Source organism: Lampetra fluviatilis, chromosome 65 (genome assembly GCF_964198595.1).
Source record: "Lampetra fluviatilis chromosome 65, kcLamFluv1.1, whole genome shotgun sequence".
In the NCBI taxonomy this organism is placed as follows: domain Eukaryota; kingdom Metazoa; phylum Chordata; class Hyperoartia; order Petromyzontiformes; family Petromyzontidae; genus Lampetra; species Lampetra fluviatilis.
The window spans coordinates 4313386-4339581 of NC_136339.1; the positions used below are offsets into that span (position 1 = coordinate 4313386).

The 26196-nt window shown below is 58.5% G+C and overlaps 1 protein-coding gene across 1 annotated transcript in view; it reads right to left on the reverse strand.

Moving 5' to 3' along the window:
• The window catches only part of LOC144952033 (uncharacterized), a 46316-nt gene that overhangs the window by 1073 nt on the left and 19047 nt on the right, over positions 1-26196 (reverse strand). Inside the window, exons 10-16 of the mRNA XM_078882424.1 lie at positions 25908-25970; positions 23876-23930; positions 23017-23188; positions 20777-20822; positions 19332-19461; positions 11757-11776; positions 327-401 (exon numbers count right to left, since the gene is read on the reverse strand). Coding sequence (XP_078738550.1) covers positions 327-401; positions 11757-11776; positions 19332-19461; positions 20777-20822; positions 23017-23188; positions 23876-23930; positions 25908-25970 — 561 coding nt within the window. The remainder of the gene's footprint in view (positions 1-326; positions 402-11756; positions 11777-19331; positions 19462-20776; positions 20823-23016; positions 23189-23875; positions 23931-25907; positions 25971-26196) is intronic.

Here is a 26196-nt window from a genome sequence, read left to right on the forward strand (position 1 = left end):
TATCGCAAACTCACACCATCGCTAACTCACCCCATCGCAAACTCGCCCATCGCAAACTCACCCAGTCGCAAACTCAACTCCATCGTCAAAACTCACCCATCGCAAACGTCGCCCATCGCAAACTCACCCATCGCAAACTCACCCATTCGCAAACTCAGCCATCGCAAACTCACCCATCGCAAACTCGCCCATCGCAAACTCGCCCATCGCAAACTCACCCATCGCAAACTCACCCATCGCAAACTCGACCCATCGCAAACTCGCCCATCGCAAACTCACACCATCGCAAACTCACCCATCGCAAACTCAGCCCATCGCAAACTCACCCATACGCAAACTCACCCATCGCAAACTCCCCCATCGCAAACTCGCCCATCGCAAACTCGCCCATCGCAAACTCCCCATCGCAAACTCCCCATCGCAAACTCACCCATCGCAAACTCGCCCATCGCAAACTCGCCCATCGCAAACTCGCCCATCGCAAACTCACCCATCGCAAACTCACCCATCGCAAACTCACCCATCGCAAACTCACCCATCGCAAACTCACCCATCGCAAACTCACCCATCGCAAACTCGCCCATCGCAAACTCACCCATCGCAACTCACCCATCGCAAACTCACCCATCGCAAACTCGCCCATCGCAAACTCGCCCATCGCAAACTCGCCCATCGCAAACTCACCCATCGCAAACTCGCCCATCGCAACTCGCCCATCGCAAACTCACCCATCGCAAACTCCCCATCGCAAACTCACCCATCGCAAACTCACCCATCGCAAACTCACCCATCGCAAACTCGCCCATCGCAAACTCACCCATCGCAAACTCACCCATCGCAAACTCGCCATCGCAAACTCGCCCATCGCAAACTCACAGCCCATCGCAAACTCGCCCATCGCAACTCACCATCGCAAACTCACCCATCGCAAACTCACCCATCGCAAACTCAGCCCATCGCAAACTCACCCATCGCAAACTCGCCCATCGCAAACTCACCCATCGCAAACTCGCCCATCGCAAACTCACGCATCGCAAACTCACCCATCGCAAACTCGCCCATCGCAAACTCGCCCATCGCAAACTCACCCATCGCAAACTCGCCCATCGCAACTCGCCCATCGCAAACTCACCCATCGCAAACTCGCCCATCGCAAACTCGCCCATCGCAAACTCGCCCATCGCAAACTCGCCCATCGCAAACTCACCCATCGCAAACTCGCATCGCAACTCGCCCATCGCAAACTCGCCCATCGCAAACTCACCCATCGCAAACTCGCCATCGCAACTCGCCCATCGCAAACTCGCCCATCGCAAACTCGCCCATCGCAAACTCGCCCATCGCAAACTCGCCCATCGCAAACTCACCCATCGCAAACTCGCCCATCGCAAACTCACCCATCGCAAACTCGCCCATCGCAAACTCGCCCATCGCAAACTCGCCCATCGCAAACTCGCCCATCGCAAACTCGCCCATCGCAAACTCGCCATCGCAAACTCACCCATCGCAAACTCACCCATCGCAAAACTCGCCCATCGCAAACTCACCCATCGCAAACTCACCCATCGCAAACTCGCCCATCGCAAACTCGCCCATCGCAAACTCACCCATCGCAAACTCGCCCATCGCAAACTCACCCATCGCAAACTCGCCCATACGCAAACTCACCCATCGCAAACTCGCCCATCGCAAACTCACCCATCGCAAACTCGCCCATCGCAAACTCGCCCATCGCAAACTCGCCCATCGCAAACTCACCCATCGCAAACTCGCCCATCGCAAACTCGCCCATCGCAAACTCACCCATCGCAAACTCGCCCATCGCAAACTCGCCATCGCAAACTCGCCCATCGCAAACTCACCCATCGCAAACTCGCCCATCGCAAACTCGCCCATCGCACCCAAACTCACCCATCGCAAACTCACCCATCGCAAACTCGCCCATCGCAAACTCGCCCATCGCAAACTCGCCCATCGCAAACTCACCCATCGCAAACTCGCCCATCGCAAACTCACCCATCGCAAACTCGCCCATCGCAAACTCACCCATCGCAAACTCGCCCATCGCAAACTCACCCATCGCAAACTCGCCATCGCAAACTCACCCATCGCAAACTCGCCCATCGCAAACTCGCCCATCGCAAACTCACCCATCGCAAACTCGCCCATCGCAAACTCGCCATCGCAAACTCACCCATCGCAAACTCGCCCATCGCAAACTCGCCCATCGCAAACTCACCCATCGCAAACTCGCCCATCGCAAACTCGCCCATCGCAAACTCGCCCATCGCAAACTCACCCATCGCAAACTCACCCATCGCAAACTCGCCCATCGCAAACTCGCCCATCGCAAACTCGCCCATCGCAAACTCACCCATCGCAAACTCACGCCATCGCAAACTCGACCCATCGCAAACTCGCCCATCGCAAACTCGCCCATCGCAAACTCACCCATCGCAAACTCACCCATCGCAAACTCACCATCGCAAACTCACCCATCGCAAACTCACCCATCGCAAACTCACCCATCGCAACTCACCCATCGCAAACTCGCCCATCGCAAACTCACCCATCGCAAACTCGCCCATCGCAAACTCACCCATCGCAAACTCGCCCATCGCAAACTCACGCATCGCAAACTCACCCATCGCAAACTCGCCCAGTCGCAAACTCACCCATCGCAAACTCGCCCATCGCAAACTCACCCATCGCAAACTCACCCATCGCAAACTCACCCATCGCAAACTCGCCCATCGCAAACTCACCCATCGCAAACTCACCCATCGCAAACTCACCCATCGCAAACTCACCCATCGCAAACTCACCCATCGCAAACTCACCCATCGCAACTCACCCATCGCAAACTCACCCATCGCAAACTCGCCCATCGCAAACTCACTCCCATCGCAAACTCGCCCATCGCAAACTCACCCATCGCAAACTCACCCATCGCAAACTCGACCCATCGCAAACTCCCCATCGCAAACTCACCCATCGCAAACTCACCCATCGCAAACTCACCCATCGCAAACTCGCCCATCGCAAACTCACCCATCGCAAACTCGCCCATCGCAAACTCACCCATCGCAAACTCACCCATCGCAAACTCACCCATCGCAAACTCACCCATCGCAAACTCACCCATCGCAAACTCACCCATCGCAAACTCACCCATCGCAAACTCACCCATCGCAAACTCACCCATCGCAAACTCGCCCATCGCAAACTCACCCATCGCAAACTCGCCCATCGCAAACTCACCCATCGCAAACTCGCCCATCGCAAACTCACCGCATCGCAAACTCACCCATCGCAAACTCGCCCATCGCAAACTCGCCCTCGCAAACTCACCCATCGCAAACTCACCCATCGCAAACTCACCCATCGCAAACTCACCCATCGCAAACTCACCCATCGCAAACTCGCCCATCGCAAACTCGCCCATCGCAAACTCACCCATCGCAAACTCGCCCATCGCAAACTCACCCATCGCAAACTCACCCATCGCAAACTCGCCCATCGCAAACTCACCCATCGCAAACTCACCCATCGCAAACTCACCCATCGCAAACTCGCCCATCGCAAACTCGCCCATCGCAAACTCGCCCATCGCAAACTCGCCCATCGCAAACTCACCCATCGCAAACTCCCCATCGCAAACTCACCATCGCAAACTCACCCATCGCAAACTCACCCATCGCAAACTCGCCCGTCGCAAACTCACCCATCGCAAACTCACCCATCGCAAACTCACCCATCGCAAACTCACCCATCGCAAAACTCACCCATCGCAAACTCACCCATCGCAAACTCACCATCGCAAACTCGCCCATCGCAAACTCACCATCGCAAACTCGCCCATCGCAAACTCACCCATCGCAAACTCACCCATCGCAAACTCACCCATATCGCAACTCGCCCATCGCAAACTCACCCATCGCAAACTCACCCATCGCAAACTCACCCATCGCAAACTCGCCCATCGCAAACTCACCCATCGCAAACTCGCCCATCGCAAACTCACCCATCGCAAACTCACCCATCGCAAACTCGCCCATCGCAAACTCGCCCATCGCAAACTCACCCATCGCAAACTCACCCATCGCAAACTCACCCATCGCAAACTCACCCATCGCAAACTCACCCATCGCAAACTCACCCATCGCAAACTCACCCATCGCAAACTCGCCCATCGCAAACTCGCCCATCGCAAACTCGCCCATCGCAAACTCACCCATCGCAACTCACCCATCGCAAACTCGCCCATCGCAAACTCGCCCATCGCAAACTCACCCATCGCAAACTCACCCATCGCAACTCACCCATCGCAAACTCACCCATCGCAAACTCACCCATCGCAAACTCGCCCATCGCAAACTCGCCCATCGCAAACTCGCCCATCGCAAACTCGCCCATCGCAAACTCACCCATCGCAACTCCCCATCGCAACTCGCCCATCGCAAACTCGCCCATCGCAAACTCACCCATCGCAAACTCACCCATCGCAAACTCGCCCATCGCAAACTCGCCCATCGCAAACTCGCCCATCGCAAACTCACCCATCGCAAACTCACCCATCGCAAACTCGCCCATCGCAAACTCGCCCATCGCAAACTCGCCCATCGCAAACTCACCCATCGCAAACTCGCCCATCGCAAACTCGCCCATCGCAAACTCGCCCATCGCAAACTCACCCATCGCAAACTCGCCCATCGCAAACTCGCCCATCGCAAACTCACCCATCGCAAACTCGCCCATCGCAAACTCACCCATCGCAAACTCACCCATCGCAAACTCACCCATCGCAAACTCACCCATCGCAAACTCGCCCATCGCAAACTCACCCATCGCAAACTCGCCCATCGCAAACTCGCCCATCGCAAACTCACCCATCGCAAACTCGCCCATCGCAAACTCACGCATCGCAAACTCACCCATCGCAAACTCACCCATCGCAAACTCACCCATCGCAAACTCACCATCGCAAACTCGCCCATCGCAAACTCACCCATCGCAAACTCGCCCATCGCAAACTCACCCGTCGCAAACTCACCCATCGCAAACTCGCCCATCGCAAACTCGCCCATCGCAAACTCACCCATCGCAAACTCGCCCATCGCAAACTCGCCCATCGCAAACTCACCCATCGCAAACTCGCCCATCGCAAACTCGCCCATCGCAAACTCGCCCATCGCAAACTCACGCATCGCAAACTCACCCATCGCAAACTCACCCATCGCAAACTCGCCCATCGCAAACTCACCCATCGCAAACTCACCCATCGCAAACTCGCCCATCGCAAACTCGCCCATCGCAAACTCGCCCATCGCAAACTCGCCCATCGCAAACTCACCCATCGCAAACTCGCCCATCGCAAACTCGCCCATCGCAAACTCACCCATCGCAAACTCGCCCATCGCAAACTCACCCATCGCAAACTCACCCATCGCAAACTCACCCATCGCAAACTCACCCATCGCAAACTCGCCCATCGCAAACTCGCCCATCGCAAACTCGCCCATCGCAAACTCGCCCATCGCAAACTCACCCATCGCAAACTCGTCCATCGCAAACTCACGCATCGCAAACTCACCCATCGCAAACTCACCCATCGCAAACTCGCCCATCGCAAACTCACCCATCGCAAACTCACCCATCGCAAACTCACCCATCGCAAACTCGCCCATCGCAAACTCACCCATCGCAAACTCGCCCATCGCAAACTCACCCATCGCAAACTCGCCATCGCAAACTCACCCATCGCAAACTCGCCCATCGCAAACTCACCCATCGCAAACTCGCCATCGCAAACTCACCCATCGCAAACTCGCCCATCGCAAACTCGCCCATCGCAAACTCGCCCATCGCAAACTCGCCCATCGCAAACTCGCCCATCGCAAACTCGCCCATCGCAAACTTGCCCATCGCAAACTCGCCCATCGCAAACTCGCCCATCGCAAACTCGCCCATCGCAAACTCGCCCATCGCAAACTCACCCATCGCAAACTCGCCCATCGCAAACTCGCCCATCGCAAACTCGCCCATCGCAAACTCGCCCATCGCAAACTCGCCCATCGCAAACTCGCCCATCGCAAACTCACCCATCGCAAACTCGCCCATCGCAAACTCACCCATCGCAAACTCGCCCATCGCAAACTCGCCCATCGCAAACTCGCCCATCGCAAACTCGCCCATCGCAAACTCGCCCATCGCAAACTCACGCATCGCAAACTCACCCATCGCAAACTCACCCATCGCAAACTCGCCCATCGCAAACTCACCCATCGCAAACTCACCCATCGCAAACTCACCCATCGCAAACTCGCCCATCGCAAACTCACCCATCGCAAACTCGCCCATCGCAAACTCACCCATCGCAAACTCGCCCATCGCAAACTCACCCATCGCAAACTCGCCCATCGCAAACTCACCCATCGCAAACTCGCCCATCGCAAACTCGCCCATCGCAAACTCGCCCATCGCAAACTCACCCATCGCAACTCGCCCATCGCAAACTCGCCCATCGCAAACTCACCCATCGCAAACTCGCCCATCGCAAACTCGCCCATCGCAAACCTCGCCCATCGCAAACTCACCCATCGCAAACTCGCCCATCGCAAACTCGCCCATCGCAAACTCACCCATCGCAAACTCACCCATCGCAAACTCGCCCATCGCAAACTCGCCCATCGCAAACTCGCCCATCGCAAACTCACCCATCGCAAACTCGCCCATCGCAAACTCACCCATCGCAAACTCGCCCATCGCAAACTCACCCATCGCAAACTCGCCCATCGCAAACTCACCCATCGCAAACTCGCCCATCGCAAACTCACCCATCGCAAACTCGCCCATCGCAAACTCGCCCACCATCGCAAACTCACCCATCGCAAACTCGCCCATCGCAAACTCGCCCATCGCAAACTCACCCATCGCAAACTCGCCCATCGCAAACTCGCCCATCGCAAACTCACCCATCGCAAACTCGCCCATCGCAAACTCGCCCATCGCAAACTCGCCCATCGCAAACTCACCCATCGCAAACTCACCCATCGCAAACTCGCCCATCGCAAACTCGCCCATCGCAAACTCGCCCATCGCAACCCACGCAAACTCACCCATCGCAAACTCACGCATCGCAAAACTCACGCATCGCAAACTCGCCCATCGCAAACTCGCCCATTCGCAAACTCGCCCATCGCAAACTCACCCATCGCAAACTCGCCCGTCGCAAACTCACCCATCGCAAACTCACCCATCGCAAACTCACCCATCGCAAACTCACCCATCGCAAACTCGCCCATCGCAAACTCACCCATCGCAAACTCGCCCGTCGCAAACTCACCCATCGCAAACTCGCCCATCGCAAACTCACGCATCGCAAACTCACCCGTCGCAAACTCGCCCCGTCGCAAACTCACCCATCGCAAACTCGCCATCGCAAACTCACGCATCGCAAACTCACCCATCGCAAACTCGCCCATCGCAAACTCGCCCGTCGCAAACTCACCCATCGCAAACTCACCCATCGCAAACTCACCCATCGCAAACTCACCCATCGCAAACTCACCCATCGCAAACTCACCCATCGCAAACTCACCCATCGCAAACTCACCCATCGCAAACTCACCCATCGCAAACTCACCCATCGCAAACTCCACCCATCGCAAACTCGCCCATCGCAAACTCACGCATCGCAAACTCACCCATCGCAAACTCGCCCATCGCAAACTCCGCCCGTCGCAAACTCACCCATCGCAAACTCACCCATCGCAAACTCACCCATCGCAAACTCACCCATCGCAAACTCACCATCGCAAACTCGCCCATCGCAAACTCGCCCATCGCAAACTCACCCATCGCAAACTCGCCCATCGCAAACTCACGCCATCGCAAACTCACCCATCGCAAACTCGCCCATCGCAAACTCACCCATCGCAAACTCACCCATCGCAAACTCACCCATCGCAAACTTCGCCCATCGCAAACTCGCCCATCGCAACTCGCCCATCGCAAACTCGCCCATCGCAAACTCACCCATCGCAAACTCGCCCATCGCAAACTCACGCATCGCAAACTCACCCATCGCAAACTCACCCATCGCAAACTCGCCCGTCGCAAACTCACCCATCGCAAACTCACCCATCGCAAACTCACCCATCGCAAACTCACCCATCGCAAACTCACCCATCGCAAACTCACCCATCGCAAACTCACCCATCGCAAACTCGCCCATCGCAAACTCACCCATCGCAAACTCGCCCATCGCAAACTCACCCATCGCAAACTCACCCATCGCAAACTCGCCCATCGCAAACTCACCCATCGCAAACTCACCCATCGCAAACTCACCCATCGCAAACTCACCCATCGCAAACTCGCCCATCGCAAACTCACCCATCGCAAACTCGCCCATCGCAAACTCACCCATCGCAAACTCACCCATCGCAAACTCACCCATCGCAAACTCGCCCATCGCAAACTCACCCATCGCAAACTCACCCATCGCAAACTCACCCATCGCAAACTCGCCCATCGCAAACTCACCCATCGCAAACTCACCCATCGCAAACTCACCCATCGCAAACTCGCCCATCGCAAACTCGCCCATCGCAAACTCGCCCATCGCAAACTCACCCATCGCAAACTCACCCATCGCAAACTCGCCCATCGCAAACTCGCCCATCGCAAACTCACCCATCGCAAACTCACCCATCGCAAACTCACCCATCGCAAACTCACCCATCGCAAACTCACCCATCGCAAACTCGCCCATCGCAAACTCGCCCATCGCAAACTCGCCCATCGCAAACTCGCCCATCGCAAACTCACCCATCGCAAACTCACCCATCGCAAACTCGCCCATCGCAAACTCGCCCATCGCAAACTCACCCATCGCAAACTCACCCATCGCAAACTCGCCCATCGCAAACTCGCCCATCGCAAACTCACCCATCGCAAACTCACCCATCGCAAACTCACCCATCGCAAACTCGCCCATCGCAAACTCACCCATCGCAAACTCGCCCATCGCAAACTCACCCATCGCAAACTCGCCCATCGCAAACTCGCCCATCGCAAACTCACCCATCGCAAACTCACCCATCGCAAACTCACCCATCGCAAACTCGCCCATCGCAAACTCGCCCGTCGCAAACTCACCCATCGCAAACTCACCCATCGCAAACTCACCCATCGCAAACTCACCCATCGCAAACTCGCCCGTCGCAAACTCACCCATCGCAAACTCACCCATCGCAAACTCACCCATCGCAAACTCACCCATCGCAAACTCACCCATCGCAAACTCGCCCGTCGCAAACTCACCCATCGCAAACTCGCCCATCGCAAACTCGCCCGTCGCAAACTCACCCATCGCAAACTCACCCATCGCAAACTCACCCATCGCAAACTCGCCCGTCGCAAACTCACCCATCGCAAACTCACCCATCGCAAACTCACCCATCGCAAACTCACCCATCGCAAACTCACCCATCGCAAACTCGCCCGTCGCAAACTCACCCATCGCAAACTCACCCATCGCAAACTCACCCATCGCAAACTCGCCCGTCGCAAACTCACCCATCGCAAACTCACCCATCGCAAACTCACCCATCGCAAACTCACCCATCGCAAACTCACCCATCGCAAACTCGCCCGTCGCAAACTCACCCATCGCAAACTCACCCATCGCAAACTCGCCCATCGCAAACTCACCCATCGCAAACTCACCCATCGCAAACTCACCCATCGCAAACTCACCCATCGCAAACTCGCCCGTCGCAAACTCACCCATCGCAAACTCACCCATCGCAAACTCACCCATCGCAAACTCGCCCGTCGCAAACTCACCCATCGCAAACTCACCCATCGCAAACTCACCCATCGCAAACTCACCCATCGCAAACTCACCCATCGCAAACTCGCCCGTCGCAAACTCACCCATCGCAAACTCACCCATCGCAAACTCGCCCATCGCAAACTCACCCATCGCAAACTCACCCATCGCAAACTCACCCATCGCAAACTCACCCATCGCAAACTCGCCCGTCGCAAACTCACCCATCGCAAACTCACCCATCGCAAACTCACCCATCGCAAACTCGCCCGTCGCAAACTCACCCATCGCAAACTCACCCATCGCAAACTCACCCATCGCAAACTCACCCATCGCAAACTCGCCCATCGCAAACTCGCCCGTCGCAAACTCACCCATCGCAAACTCACCCATCGCAAACTCACCCATCGCAAACTCGCCCGTCGCAAACTCACCCATCGCAAACTCACCCATCGCAAACTCACCCATCGCAAACTCACCCATCGCAAACTCACCCATCGCAAACTCGCCCGTCGCAAACTCACCCATCGCAAACTCACCCATCGCAAACTCGCCCATCGCAAACTCACCCATCGCAAACTCACCCATCGCAAACTCACCCATCGCAAACTCACCCATCGCAAACTCGCCCGTCGCAAACTCACCCATCGCAAACTCACCCATCGCAAACTCACCCATCGCAAACTCGCCCGTCGCAAACTCACCCATCGCAAACTCACCCATCGCAAACTCACCCATCGCAAACTCACCCATCGCAAACTCACCCATCGCAAACTCGCCCGTCGCAAACTCACCCATCGCAAACTCACCCATCGCAAACTCACCCATCGCAAACTCACCCATCGCAAACTCGCCCATCGCAAACTCGCCCGTCGCAAACTCGCCCATCGCAAACTCACCCATCGCAAACTCACCCATCGCAAACTCACCCATCGCAAACTCACCCATCGCAAACTCACCCATCGCAAACTCACCCATCGCAAACTCGCCCGTCGCAAACTCACCCATCGCAAACTCACCCATCGCAAACTCACCCATCGCAAACTCACCCATCGCAAACTCACCCATCGCAAACTCACCCATCGCAAACTCACCCGTCGCAAACTCGCCCGTCGCAAACTCACCCATCGCAAACTCACCCATCGCAAACTCACCCATCGCAAACTCACCCATCGCAAACTCACCCATCGCAAACTCGCCCGTCGCAAACTCACCCATCGCAAACTCACCCATCGCAAACTCGCCCATCGCAAACTCACCCATCGCAAACTCACCCATCGCAAACTCACCCATCGCAAACTCACCCATCGCAAACTCGCCCGTCGCAAACTCACCCATCGCAAACTCACCCATCGCAAACTCACCCATCGCAAACTCGCCCGTCGCAAACTCACCCATCGCAAACTCACCCATCGCAAACTCACCCATCGCAAACTCACCCATCGCAAACTCACCCATCGCAAACTCGCCCGTCGCAAACTCACCCATCGCAAACTCACCCATCGCAAACTCACCCATCGCAAACTCACCCATCGCAAACTCACGCATCGCAAACTCACCCATCGCAAACTCACCCATCGCAAACTCACCCATCGCAAACTCGCCCGTCGCAAACTCGCCCATCGCAAACTCACCCATCGCAAACTCACCCATCGCAAACTCACCCATCGCAAACTCACCCATCGCAAACTCGCCCATCGCAAACTCACCCATCGCAAACTCGCCCATCGCAAACTCACCCATCGCAAACTCACCCATCGCAAACTCACCCATCGCAAACTCGCCCGTCGCAAACTCGCCCATCGCAAACTCACCCATCGCAAACTCACCCATCGCAAACTCACCCATCGCAAACTCACCCATCGCAAACTCACCCATCGCAAACTCACCCATCGCAAACTCGCCCATCGCAAACTCGCTCTGCAACTCCACAGTTACCTGCAGCAACACGAGGCGGCAGCAACGACGCACAGTGAGAGGGCGAGTGGGCGAGTGGGCGAGCGAGTGGGTGAGCGAGTGAGTGAGTGAGCGAGTGGGTGAGAGGGCGAGTGGGTGAGCGAGCGAGTGAGTGAGTGAGTGGGTGAGTGAGTGTGTGGGTGAGTGAGCGAGTGAGTGGGTGAGTGAGTGAGTGAGTGAGCGAGTGGGTGAGTGAGTGAGTGGGTGGGTGAGTGAGAGGGCGAGTGGGTGAGAGGGCGAGTGGGTGAGCGAGCGAGTGAGTGAGTGAGTGGGTGAGTGAGTGTGTGGGTGAGTGAGTGAGTGAATGGGTGGGTGAGTGAGAGGGCGAGTGGGTGGGTGAGCGAGTGAGTGAGCGAGTGGGTGAGTGAGTGAGTGGGTGGGTGAGTGAGAGGGCGAGTGGGTGAGAGGGCGAGTGGGTGAGCGAGCGGGTGAGTGAGCGTGTGGGTGAGTGAGTGAGTGAGCGAGTGGGTGAGTGAGTGAGTGGGTGGGTGAGTGAGAGGGCGAGTGGGTGAGAGGGCGAGTGGGTGAGCGAGCGGGTGAGTGAGTGAGTGGGTGAGTGAGTGTGTGGGTGAGTGAGTGAGTGGGTGGGTGGGTGGGTGAGTGAGTGAGCGAGTGGGTGGGTGAGTGAGTGAGTGAGCGAGTGGGTGGGTGAGTGAGAGGGCGAGTGGGTGGGTGGGTGAGTGAGTGAGTGGGTGGGTGGGTGAGTGAGTGGGTGAGTGGGTGAGTGAGTGAGTGGGTGGGTGGGTGGGTGTGTGAGTGGGTGAGTGAGTGGGTGGGTGGGTGAGTGGGTGGGTGGGTGTGTGGGTGGGTGGGTGGGTGAGTGAGTGAGTGGGTGAGTGAGTGAGCGAGTGGGTGAGTGAGTGAGTGGGTGGGTGAGTGAGAGGGCGAGTGGGTGAGAGGGCGAGTGGGTGAGCGAGCGGGTGAGTGAGCGTGTGGGTGAGTGAGTGAGTGAGTGGGTGGGTGAGTGAGCGAGTTGGTGAGTGAGTGAGTGGGTGGGTGAGTGAGAGGGCGAGTGGGTGAGAGGGCGAGTGGGTGAGCGAGCGAGTGAGTGAGTGAGTGGGTGAGTGAGTGTGTGGGTGAGTGAGTGAGTGGGTGGGTGAGTGAGTGAGTGAGCGAGTGAGTGAGTGAGTGAGTGGGTGGGTGAGTGAGAGGGCGAGTGGGTGGGTGAGCGAGTGAGTGAGCGAGTGGGTGAGTGAGTGAGTGGGTGGGTGAGTGAGAGGGCGAGTGGGTGAGAGGGCGAGTGGGTGAGCGAGCGGGTGAGTGAGCGTGTGGGTGAGTGAGTGAGTGAGCGAGTGGGTGAGTGAGTGAGTGGGTGGGTGAGTGTGTGGGTGAGTGAGCGAGTGAGTGGGTGAGTGAGTGAGTGAGCGAGTGGGTGAGTGAGTGAGTGGGTGGGTGAGTGAGAGGGCGAGTGGGTGAGAGGGCGAGTGGGTGAGCGAGCGAGTGAGTGAGTGAGTGGGTGAGTGAGTGTGTGGGTGAGTGAGTGAGTGAATGGGTGGGTGAGTGAGAGGGCGAGTGGGTGGGTGAGCGAGTGAGTGAGCGAGTGGGTGAGTGAGTGAGTGGGTGGGTGAGTGAGAGGGCGAGTGGGTGAGAGGGCGAGTGGGTGAGCGAGCGGGTGAGTGAGCGTGTGGGTGAGTGAGTGAGTGAGCGAGTGGGTGAGTGAGTGAGTGGGTGGGTGAGTGAGAGGGCGAGTGGGTGAGAGGGCGAGTGGGTGAGCGAGCGGGTGAGTGAGTGAGTGGGTGAGTGAGTGTGTGGGTGAGTGAGTGAGTGGGTGGGTGGGTGGGTGAGTGAGTGAGCGAGTGGGTGGGTGAGTGAGTGAGTGAGCGAGTGGGTGGGTGAGTGAGAGGGCGAGTGGGTGGGTGGGTGAGTGAGTGAGTGGGTGGGTGGGTGAGTGAGTGGGTGAGTGGGTGAGTGAGTGAGTGGGTGGGTGGGTGGGTGTGTGAGTGGGTGAGTGAGTGGGTGGGTGGGTGAGTGGGTGGGTGGGTGTGTGGGTGGGTGGGTGGGTGGGTGAGTGAGTGAGTGGGTGAGTGAGTGAGCGAGTGGGTGAGTGAGTGAGTGGGTGGGTGAGTGAGAGGGCGAGTGGGTGAGAGGGCGAGTGGGTGAGCGAGCGGGTGAGTGAGCGTGTGGGTGAGTGAGTGAGTGAGTGGGTGGGTGAGTGAGCGAGTTGGTGAGTGAGTGAGTGGGTGGGTGAGTGAGAGGGCGAGTGGGTGAGAGGGCGAGTGGGTGAGCGAGCGAGTGAGTGAGTGAGTGGGTGAGTGAGTGTGTGGGTGAGTGAGTGAGTGGGTGGGTGGGTGAGTGAGTGAGTGAGCGAGTGAGTGAGTGAGTGAGTGGGTGGGTGAGTGAGAGGGCGAGTGGGTGGGTGAGCGAGTGAGTGAGCGAGTGGGTGAGTGAGTGAGTGGGTGGGTGAGTGAGAGGGCGAGTGGGTGAGAGGGCGAGTGGGTGAGCGAGCGGGTGAGTGAGCGTGTGGGTGAGTGAGTGAGTGAGCGAGTGGGTGAGTGAGTGAGTGGGTGGGTGAGTGAGAGGGCGAGTGGGTGAGAGGGCGAGTGGGTGAGCGAGCGGGTGAGTGAGTGAGTGGGTGAGTGAGTGTGTGGGTGAGTGAGTGAGTGAGTGAGTGGGTGGGTGGGTGGGTGAGTGAGCGAGTGGGTGGGTGGGTGAGTGAGTGAGTGAGCGAGTGGGTGGGTGAGTGAGAGGGCGAGTGGGTGGGTGGGTGAGTGAGTGAGTGGGTGGGTGGGTGAGTGAGTGGGTGAGTGGGTGAGTGAGTGAGTGGGTGGGTGGGTGGGTGTGTGAGTGGGTGAGTGAGTGGGTGGGTGAGTGGGTGGGTGGGTGTGTGGGTGGGTGGGTGAGTGAGTGAGTGGGTGGGTGGGTGAGTGAGTGAGTGGGTGAGTGAGTGAGCGAGTGGGTGAGTGAGTGAGTGGGTGGGTGAGTGAGAGGGCGAGTGGGTGAGAGGGCGAGTGGGTGAGCGAGCGGGTGAGTGAGCGTGTGGGTGAGTGAGTGAGTGAGTGGGTGGGTGGGTGAGAGGGCGAGTGGGTGAGCGAGCGAGTGAGTGGGTGAGTGAGTGTGTGGGTGAGTGAGTGAGTGGGTGGGTGGGTGAGTGAGTGAGTGAGCGAGTGAGTGAGTGGGTGAGTGAGTGAGTGGGTGAGTGAGTGAGTGAGTGGGTGGGTGGGTGGGTGTGTGAGTGGGTGAGTGGGTGAGTGAGTGAGTGGGTGAGTGAGTGAGTGAGTGGGTGGGTGGGTGGGTGTGTGAGTGGGTGAGTGGGTGAGTGAGTGAGTGGGTGAGTGAGTGAGTGAGTGGGTGGGTGGGTGGGTGTGTGAGTGGGTGAGTGAGTGGGTGGGTGGGTGAGTGGGTGGGTGGGTGTGTGGGTGGGTGGGTGGGTGAGTGAGTGGGTAAGTGGGTGAGTGAGTGAGTGAGTGGGTGGGTGGGTGGGTGTGTGAGTGGGTGAGTGAGTGAGTGGGTGGGTGGGTGAGTGGGTGGGTGGGTGTGTGGGTGGGTGGGTGGGTGAGTGAGTGGGTAAGTGGGTGAGTGAGCAAGTGTGTGGGTGAGCGAGTGAGTGAGAGGGCGAGTGAGTGAGAGGGTGAGCAAGTGAGTGAGTGAGTGAGAGGGCGAGTGGGTGAGTGAGTGAGTGGGTGAGTGAGCGTGCGAGTGAACGAGTGAGCAGGTGAGTGTGCGAGCGAGTGAGAGAGCGAGTGTGTGAGTGAGTGAGTGAGCGAGTGTGCGAGCGAGTGAGTGAGTGAGCGTGTGAACGAGCGAGTGAGCGAGTGAATGAGTGAGCGAGTGAGCGTGCGAGTGAACGAGTGAGTGAGCGAGTGAGCGAGCGAGTGATTGAGTGAGCGTGTGAACGAGTGAGCGAGTGAGAGAGCGAGTGAGCGAGTGAGCGAGTGAGTGAGCGAGTGAGTGAGTGAGCGAGCTAGTGAGTGAACGAGTGAGTGAGTGAGTGAGTGAGCGAGCTAGTGAGTGAGCGAGTGTGCGAGTGAGTGTGCGAGTGAGTGTGCGAGTGAGTGAGTGAGTGAGTGAACGAGTGAGTGTGCGAGTGAGTGAATGAGTGAGCGAGCTAGTGAGTGAGCGAGTGTGCGAGTGAGTGTGCGAGTGAGTGTGCGAGTGAGTGAGTGAGTGAGTGAACGAGTGAGTGTGCGAGTGAGTGAATGAGTGAGCGAGCTAGTGAGTGAGCGAGTGTGCGAGTGAGTGTGCGAGTGAGTGGTGTGGTGCACCTTCTTCTGGAAGGTGTGCGTGGAGCTGCGTTTCCCACGAGTGAGTGAGTGAGTGAGTGTGCGAGTGAGTGAGTGAGTGAGTGAGTGAGCGAGTGAGTGAGTGAGTGAGTGAGTGAACGAGTGAGTGAGCGAGTGAGTGAGTGAGTGAGTGAGTGAACGAGTGAGTGAGCGAGTGAGCGAGTGAGTGAGTGAGCGAGTGAGTGAGTGAGTGAGTGAGTGAACGAGTGAGTGAGCGAGTGAGTGAGCGAGTGAGTGAGTGAGCGAGCTAGTGAGTGAACGAGTGAGTGAGCGAGTGAGTGAGCGAGTGAGTGAGTGAGCGAGCTAGTGAGTGAACGAGTGATTGAGTGAGCGTGTGAACGAAGTGAGCGAGTGAGAGAGCGAGTGAGCGAGTGAGCGAGTGAGTGAGCGAGTGAGTGAGCGAGTGATTGAGTGAGCGTGTGAACGAGTGAGCGAGTGAGAGAGCGAGTGAGCGAGTGAGTGAGTGAGCGAGCTAGTGAGTGAGCGAGTGATTGAGTGAGCGTGTGAACGAGTGAGCGAGTGAGAGAGCGAGTGAGCGAGTGAGCGAGCGAGTGAGCGAGTGAGTGAGTGAGCGAGCTAGTGAGTGAACGAGTGAGTGAGTGAGTGAGTGAGCGAGCTAGTGAGTGAGCGAGTGTGCGAGTGAGTGTGCGAGTGAGTGTGCGAGTGAGTGAGTGAACGAGTGAGTGTGCGAGTGAGTGAGTGAGCGAGTGAGTGAGTGAGTGAGTGAGTGAACGAGTGAGTGAGCGAGTGAGTGAGCGAGTGAGTGAGTGAGTGAGTGAGTGAACGAGTGAGTGAGCGAGTGAGTGAGCGAGTGAGTGAGTGAGCGAGCTAGTGAGTGAACGAGTGAGTGAGCGAGTGAGTGAACGAGCGAGTGAGTGAGCGAGCGAGCGAGTGAGTGAACGAGTGAGTGAGCGAGTGAGTGAGTGAGTGAGCGAGTGAACGAGTGAGTGAACGAGTGAGTGAACGAGTGAGTGAACGAGCGAGTGAGTGAGCGAGCGAGCGAGTGAGTGAACGAGTGAGTGAGCGAGTGAGTGAGTGAGCGAGTGAGTGAGTGAGCGAGTGAGCGAGTGAACGAGTGAGTGAACGAGTGAGTGAACGAGTGAGTGAACGAGTGAGTGAACGAGCGAGTGAGCGAGTGAGTGAACGAGTGAGTGAACGAGTGAGTGAGCGAGTGAGTGAACGAGTGAGTGAGCGAGTGAGTGAACGAGTGAGTGAGCGAGTGAGTGAGCGAGTGAGTGAGTGAGCGAGCGAGTGAGTGAGTGAGCGAGCGAGCGAGTGAGTGAGTGAGTGAACGAGTGAGTGAACGAGTGAGTGAACGAGTGAGTGAACGAGTGAGTGAACGAGTGAGTGAGCGAGCGAGTGAGTGAGTGAGTGAGTGAGCGAGTGAGTGAGTGAGTGAGTGAGTGAGCGAGCTAGTGAGTGAACGAGTGAGTGAGCGAGTGAGTGAACGAGTGAGTGAGCGAGTGAGTGAACGAGTGAGTGAGCGAGTGAGTGAGCGAGTGAGTGAGTGAGCGAGCGAGTGAGTGAGTGAGCGAGCGAGCGAGTGAGTGAGTGAGTGAACGAGTGAGTGAACGAGTGAGTGAACGAGTGAGTGAACGAGCGAGGTGAACGAGTGAGTGAGCGAGCGAGTGAGTGAGTGAGTGAGTGAGCGAGTGAGTGAGTGAGTGAGTGAGTGAGCGAGCTAGTGAGTGAACGAGTGAGTGAGCGAGTGAGTGAGCGAGTGAGTGAGTGAGCGAGCTAGTGAGTGAACGAGTGAGTGAGTGAGCGAGGTAGTGAGTGAACGAGTGAGTGAGCGAGTGAGTGAACGAGTGAGTGAGTGAGCGAGCTAGTGAGTGAACGAGTGAGTGAGCGAGTGAGTGAACGAGTGAGTGAGTGAGCGAGCTAGTGAGTGAACGAGTGAGCGAGCTAGTGAGTGAACGAGTGAGTGAGCGAGTGAGTGAACGAGTGAGTGAGTGAGCGAGCTAGTGAGTGAACGAGTGAGTGAGCGAGTGAGTGAGTGAGTGAGTGAGCGAGCTAGTGAGTGAACGAGTGAGTGAGTGAGCGAGTGAGTGAGTGAGTGAGCGAGCTAGTGAGTGAACGAGTGAGTGAGCGAGCGAGTGAGCGAGCTAGTGAGTGAACGAGTGAGTGAGCGAGTGAGTGAGCGAGTGAGTGAGTGAGTGAGTGAGTGAGTGAGCGAGCTAGTGAGTGAACGAGTGAGTGAGCGAGTGAGCGAGTGAGTGAGCGAGTGAGTGAGTGAGCGAGCTAGTGAGTGAACGAGTGAGTGAGCGAGTGAGTGAGCGAGTGAGTGAGTGAGCGAGCGAGTGAGTGAGCGAGCTAGTGAGTGAGTGAGCGAGTGATGTGAGCGAGTGAGTGAGCGAGTGAGTGAGTGAGCGAGCTAGTGAGTGAACGAGTGAGTGAGCGAGTGAGTGAGCGAGTGAGTGAGTGAGCGAGCTAGTGAGTGAACGAGTGAGTGAGCGAGTGAGTGAGCGAGTGAGTGAGTGAGCGAGCTAGTGAGTGAACGAGTGAGTGAGTGAGTGAGTGAGTGAGCGAGCTAGTGAGTGAGCGAGTGTGCGAGTGAGTGTGCGAGTGAGTGTGCGAGTGAGTGAGTGAGTGAGTGAACGAGTGAGTGTGCGAGTGAGTGAGTGAGTGAGCGAGCTAGTGAGTGAGCGAGTGTGCGAGTGAGTGTGCGAGTGAGTGGTGTGGTGCACCTTCTTCTGGAAGGTGTGCGTGGAGCTGCGTTTCCCACGAGTGAGTGAGTGAGCGAGTGAGTGAGCGAGTGAGTGAGCGAGTGAGTAAGTGAGCGAGTGAGTGAGTGAACGAGTGAGTGAGCGAGTGAGTGAGCGAGTGAGTGAGCGAGTGAGTGAGTGAGCGAGCTAGTGAGTGAACGAGTGAGTGAGCGAGTGAGTGAGCGAGTGAGTGAGCGAGCTAGTGAGTGAGTGTGCGAGTGAGTGGTGTGGCGCACCTTCTTCTGGAAGGTGTGCGTGGAGCTGCGTTTCCCACGAGTGAGTGAGTGAGCGAGTGAGTGAGCGAGTGAGTGAGCGAGTGAGTAAGTGAGCGAGCTAGTGAGTGAACGAGTGAGCGAGTGAGTGAGTGAGCGAGCTAGTGAGTGAACGAGTGAGTGAGCGAGTGAGTGAGCGAGTGAGTGAGCGAGCTAGTGAGTGAGCGAGTGTGCGAGTGAGTGTGCGAGTGAGTGGTGTGGTGCACCTTCTTCTGGAAGGTGTGCGTGGAGCTGCGTTTCCCACGAGTGAGTGAGCGAGCTAGTGAGTGAGTGAGCGAGCTAGTGAGCGAGCTAGTGAGCGAGCGAGCGAGTGAGTGTGCGAGTGAGTGGTGTGGTGCACCTTCTTCTGGAAGGTGTGCGTGGAGCTGCGTTTCCCGCGGCGCTTGCTGGAGGCGCCGTTCCTGGTGACGGAGACAGAGACGTGCTGATCATCGTCCAGCACAGCGCCGTCACCGCCTCGCCACTCTCGGCTGGAGGGGCGGGAGGAGGGGGGGAGACGCGGGGAGACGCGGGGAGACGCGGGGAGACGCGGGGAGACGCGGGGAGATGCGGGGAGACATGGACAGACACGGGGAGACGCGGGGAGACGCGGGGATACGCGGGGATACGCGGGGAGACGCGGGGAGACGCGGGGAGACGCGGGGAGACGCGGGGAGACGCGGGGAGACAGAGAGAGACACGGGGAGACACGGGGAGACGTGGAGAGACGTGGGGAAACGCGGGGAGACGCGGGGAGACGTGGAGAGACGTGGGGAAACGCGGGGAGACGCGGGGAGACGTGGAGAGACGTGGGGAAACGCGGGGAGACGCGGGGAGACGCGGGGAGACGCGGGGAGACGCGGGGAGACGCGGGGAAACGCGGGGAGACGCGGAGAGATGCGGGGAGACGCGGGGAGACGCGGGGAGACGCGGGGAGACGTGGAGAGACGTGGGGAAACGCGGGGAGACGCGGAGAGATGCGGGGAGACGCGGGGAGACGTGGAGAGACGTGGAGAGACGTGGGGAAACGCGGGGAGACGCGGAGAGATGCGGGGAGATGCGGGGAGACGCGGGGAGATGCGGGGAGACGCGGGGAAACGCGGGGAGACGTGGAGAGACGTGGGGAAACGCGGGGAGACGCGGAGAGATGCGGGGAGACGCGGCGAGACGCGGGGAGACACAAGGAAACACGGGGAGACATGCAGGGACACGGGGAGACACAGGGAGACACGGGGAGACACGGGGAGACAGAGAGAGGAGTGAGAGTGAGTGAGAGAGTGAGTGAGAGAGCGAGAGAGAGTGTGCGCGAGCGAGTGAGAGTGTGAGTGTGAGCGAGCGAGTGAGTGAGTGTGAGCGAGCGAGTGAGAGTGTGAGGGACCGAGTGAGTGAGCGAGCGAGTGAGTGAGTGTGAGCGAGCGAGTGAGTGAGTGTGAGCGAGCGAGTGAGAGTGTGAGGGACCGAGTGAGTGAGCGAGCGAGTGAGCGAGCGAGCGAGTGAGCGAGTGAGTGAGCGAGTGAGAGAGTGAGAGAGCGAGCGAGTGAATGAGCGAGCGAGCGAGTGAGAGAGTGTGAGAGCGAGCAAGCGAGTGAGTGAGTGAGAGAAAAAGAGTGAGCGAGTGAGCGAGTGAGTGAGAGTGAGCGAGAGAGTGTGAGAGTGAGCGAGCGAGTGAGCGAGCGAGTGAGTGAGAGAGTGTGAGAGTGAGCGAGCGAGTGAGCGAGCGAGTGAGTGAGAGAGTGTGAGAGTGAGCGAGCGAGTGAGCGAGCGAGTGAGTGAGAGAGTGAGTGTGAGTGAGTGAGAGAGACTCACAGGTTGCGGCTGACGTTTACGAAGCTGCTGGTGGTGGTCTCTTGAGCTGCGGGACACACACACACACACAGACACACACACACACAGACACACACACACACAGACACACACAGACACACACAGGCACACACAGACACACACAGGCACACACAGGCACACACAGACACACACACACACACACAGACACACACAGACACACACACAGACACACACAGACACACACACACAGGCACACACACACAGGCACACACACACAGGCACACACAGGCACACACACACAGACACACACAGACACACACACACAGACACACACAGACACACACAGACAGGCACACACACACAGGCACACACACACAGGCACACACAGGCACACACACACAGACACACACAGACACACACACAGGCACACACAGGCACACACACACAGACACACACAGACACACACACACAGACACACACACACAGACACACACAGACACACACAGACACACACAGACACACACACACACACAGACACACACACACAGACACACACACACAGACACACACACACAGACACACACAGGCACACACAGGCACACACAGGCACACACAGGCACACACACACAGACACACACACACACAGACACACACAGACACACACAGACACACACAGGCACACACAGGCACACACACACAGACACACACAGACACACACAGACACACACAGGCACACACACACAGACACACACAGACACACACACACAGACACACACACACAGACACACACAGGCACACACAGGCACACACAGGCACACACACACAGACACACACACACACAGACACACACAGGCACACACAGGCACACACAGGCACACACACACAGACACACACAGACACACACAGACACACACACACAGACACACACAGGCACACACACACACACACAGACACACACACACAGACACACACAGACACACACAGGCACACACACACAGACACACACAGACACACGCAGACACACACACACAGACACACACAGGCACACACACACACACACAGACACACACACACAGACACACACAGACACACACAGACACACACACAGGTTCACGTGAGTTTACACACAGTGGAGATGTTTACACACCGCACCAGGTACTCATTTGAGGCTGAGCCGACCTAGGGGAGGCCCAGGACTGGTGTTGGCCATGAGCGGGAATCGGGTCGCTAGGTTCGTAGCGCAGCACGCTAACCGCTGCACCACCGCTCCCCACACACTTACACACACGCGCTGACGCACACAGAAAGATACCGATACACACACACACGAACAGGCAGCAACAGCGACAACAACCGGGACACCACCAACACCATCACGACCACCACCATCGCCACCACCACCGCCGCCACCACCGCCGCCACCACCACCACCATCGCCGCCACCACCACCGCCGCCACCACCCCCGCCGCCACCACCACCACCGCCACCACCACCATCGCCACCACCACCATCGCCACCACCACCGCCGCCACCACCACCACCATCGCCGCCACCACCACCGCCGCCACCACCCCCGCCGCCACCACCACCACCGCCACCACCACCACTATCGCCCACCACCACCGCCGCCGCCGCCGCCACCACCACCACCACCACCACTGCCACCACCACCACCATCGCCACCACCACCGCCGCCGCCGCCACCACCACCACCACTGCCACCATCGCCGCCGCCGCCACCGCGGCGAGCTGGTCACCGCCACCACCACAACCACCACCACGACCACCACCACCACCACCACCACCATCGCCACCCTCACCCCTCTTGGCGGCGAGCGTGGCGAGCTGGTCCCGCAGGCGGTCCCCCTGCGTCACGAGGTCCCCCACCTTCTCCCCGCCACCACCACCACCACCACAACCACCACTACCACCACCACAACCACCACCACGACCACCACCACCACCACTACCACCGCCACCCTCACCCCTCTTGGCGGCTGAGCGTGGCGAGCTGGTCCCGGAGTCGGTCCCCCTGCGTCACGAGGTCCCCCACCTTCTCCCCGCCACCACCACCACCACCACAACCACCACTACCACCACCACCACCACCGCCACCCTCACCCCTCTTGGCGGCGAGCGTGGCGAGCTGGTCCCGGAGTCGGTCCCCCCTGCGTCACGAGGTCCCCCACCTTCTCCCCGCCACCACCACCACCACCACAACCACCACTACCACCACCACCACCACCACCGCCACCCTCACCCCTCTTGGCGGCGAGCGTGGCGAGCTGGTCCCGGAGTCGGTCCCCCTGCGTCACGAGGTCCCCCACCTTCTCCCCGCTCAGGCGACACAGGTCCACGCCGCGCTGGTTGGCGTGCAGTGCCGCGTGCAGCCCGTGCACCTCCAGCACCGCCTCCACGTAGCGGTAGTGAGCCTGGGGGGGGGGGGGGGGGTCACAATCAGGGTCAAGGTGGGGGGGAGGTGAGGGGGAGGTGGGGGGAGGTGAGGGGGAGGTGGGGGGGGAGGGAGGTCACAATCAGGATCAAGGTGGGGGGAGGTGGGGGGGCGGGGGGGGGAGGGAGAGGGAGGTCAGAATCAGGATCAAGGTGGGGGGGGAGGTGGGGGGGGGAGGTGAGGGGAGGTGGGGGGAGGTGGGGGGGAGGTGGGGGAGGGGGGGGGAGGTGGGGGAGGTGGGGGGGAGGGGGGGGGGAGGTGGGGGAGGTGGGGGGGAGGTGGGGGGGAGGTGGGGGGAGGTGGGGGGAGGTGGGGGGAGGTGGGGGAGGGGGGGGGGAGGTGGGGGGAGGTGGGGGGAGGTGGGGGGAGTGGGGGGGAGGTGGGGGGAGGTGGGGGGAGGTGGGGGGAGGTGGGGGAGAGGTGGGGGGGAGGTGGGGGGAGGTGGGGGGGGAGGCGAGGGGGAGGTGGGTGGGGGAGTTGGGGGGGAGATGTTGGGGGGAGGGAGGTCACAATCAGGATCAAGGTGAGGGGGAGGTGGGGGGAGGTGAGGGGTGGATGTTGGGAGGGCGAGATTAGAATCAGGATCAAGGTGGGGGGGAGGGGGGGCTGGTTCTGGCCCATCAACACGAGGGGGGAGGGGGGAGGGGCGGGAGGGTTTGCGACAAACCTTGGGCCAGTCCGGCTTGAGCACGACCGCTTTCCTGGCATCGGAGAGGGCTTTGCTGCAGAGCCGTGAAGACGGCGACAGACGCACGCAGCGAGGCGGGCAGACAGACAGAGCAGAGATCCCAATATCGGGTTTAACAAGTGTGGCAGGCTTCCGCGCGCATTGACACACACACACACACGCGCATTGACACACGCACACACGCGCATTGACACACGCACGCGCGCGCATTGACACACGCACGCGCGCGCATTGACACACGCATTGACACACACACACACGCATTGACACACACACACACACACGCGCATTGACACACGCACACACGCGCATTGACACACACGCACACACGCGCATTGACACACACGCGCATTGACACACGCACACACATTGACACACACACACGCATTGACACACACACGCACGCATTGACACACACGCACGCATTGACACACACACGCACGCATTGACGCACACACACGCATTGACACACACGCACACACACACGCGCATTGACACACACGCACGCGCATTGACACACACGCACACACACGCATTGACACACACACACACGCATCGACACACACACACGCATTGACACACACACGCATTGACACACACACGCATTGACACACACGCATTGACACACACACACACGCATGCATTGACACACACACACACACGCACGCATTGACACGCACGCATTGACACACACGCACGCATTGACACACACACGCACGCATTGACACACACACGCACGCATTGACACACACACGCACGCATTGACACACACACGCACGCATTGACACACACACGCACGCATTGACACACACACGCACGCATTGACACACACACGCACGCATTGACACACACACGCACGCATTGACACACGCACACACACGCATTGACACACACACACGTATTGACACACACACACGCACGCATTGACACACGCACGCATTGACACACACGCACACACACGCATTGACACACACACACGCATTGACACACACACACACGCATGCATTGACACACACACACACGCATTGACACACACACGCATTGACACACACACACACGTATTGACACACACACGCATTGACACACACACGCATTGACACACACACGCATTGACACACACACGCATTGACACACACACGCATTGACACACACACACGCATTGACACACACACACGCATTGACACACACACACGCATTGACACACACACACACGTATTGACACACACACGTATTGACACACACACGCATTGACACACACACACGCATTGACACACACACACACGTATTGACACACACACGCATTGACACACACACGCATTGACACACACACACGCATTGACACACACACGCATTGACACACACACACGCATTGACACACACACGTGCACGGGAATAGACGGGCAGGCAGGCAGGCAGCAGAGGTCGCAAACGGGTTTTGATTCCTTACCCGTACCCAGCCTTACCAGGGTCGCAAATGGGTACCCGTACCCGGCTGTACCCGTACCCTACCCGTACCCTACCCGTACCCGGCTGGGTATCGGGTAGGGTACGGGTATCGGGTACCTGATTGCGACCTCCGGGATGAAGCCATGTTGCAGGCGCGGGTGGGTTGATTCTAGGAACTTGAATTGTGAGAAGAGACAAGACGTTGGGAATGAGTGACAAACGGTGACTCACCAGTGACTCACGGCCTACCCGTACCCGGCCGCACCAGGGTCGCAAACGGGTACCCGTACCCTACCCGTACCCGTACCCTACCCGAAATGAGTGACAAACGGTGACTCACCAGTGACTCACGGCCTACCCGGCTACCCGTACACAGCCGCACCAGGGTCGCAAACGGGTACCCGTACCCGACTGGGTACGGGTAGCCGGGTATCGGGTAGGGTACGGGTATCGGGTACCCGGTTGCGACCTCAGGCAGGCAGCCCTTCATCCAGCAGTGCAATGGCGAGGGTCGTGAGCTGCAAGCAGCGGAGGTAACGGACACGGGGCAAGTGCCAACACTGACCTGTGGTTCCTGACGCGAATGAAGCAGATGGCTCGGTTGCCGTACAAGACGTGGTTGTATGGGCTGCAGGGAGACAAAGACAAAGATACCCCGTGTAGCCTCAACCGACTGTGGTGGTGGTGGCGGGGCAAGTGCTGTGTTCATCTTCTTGGTTCTTTCGGTAAAGTCATCACGTAGAATGGAAATAGTAAAATAATAAAACGTAAAAAAAATAATTCTCACGACGTTTCGGCCACAACGCAAGCAGCCGTCCTCAGGTGGAGAGCAGGTCTGTCGAGGAGACAGCGTC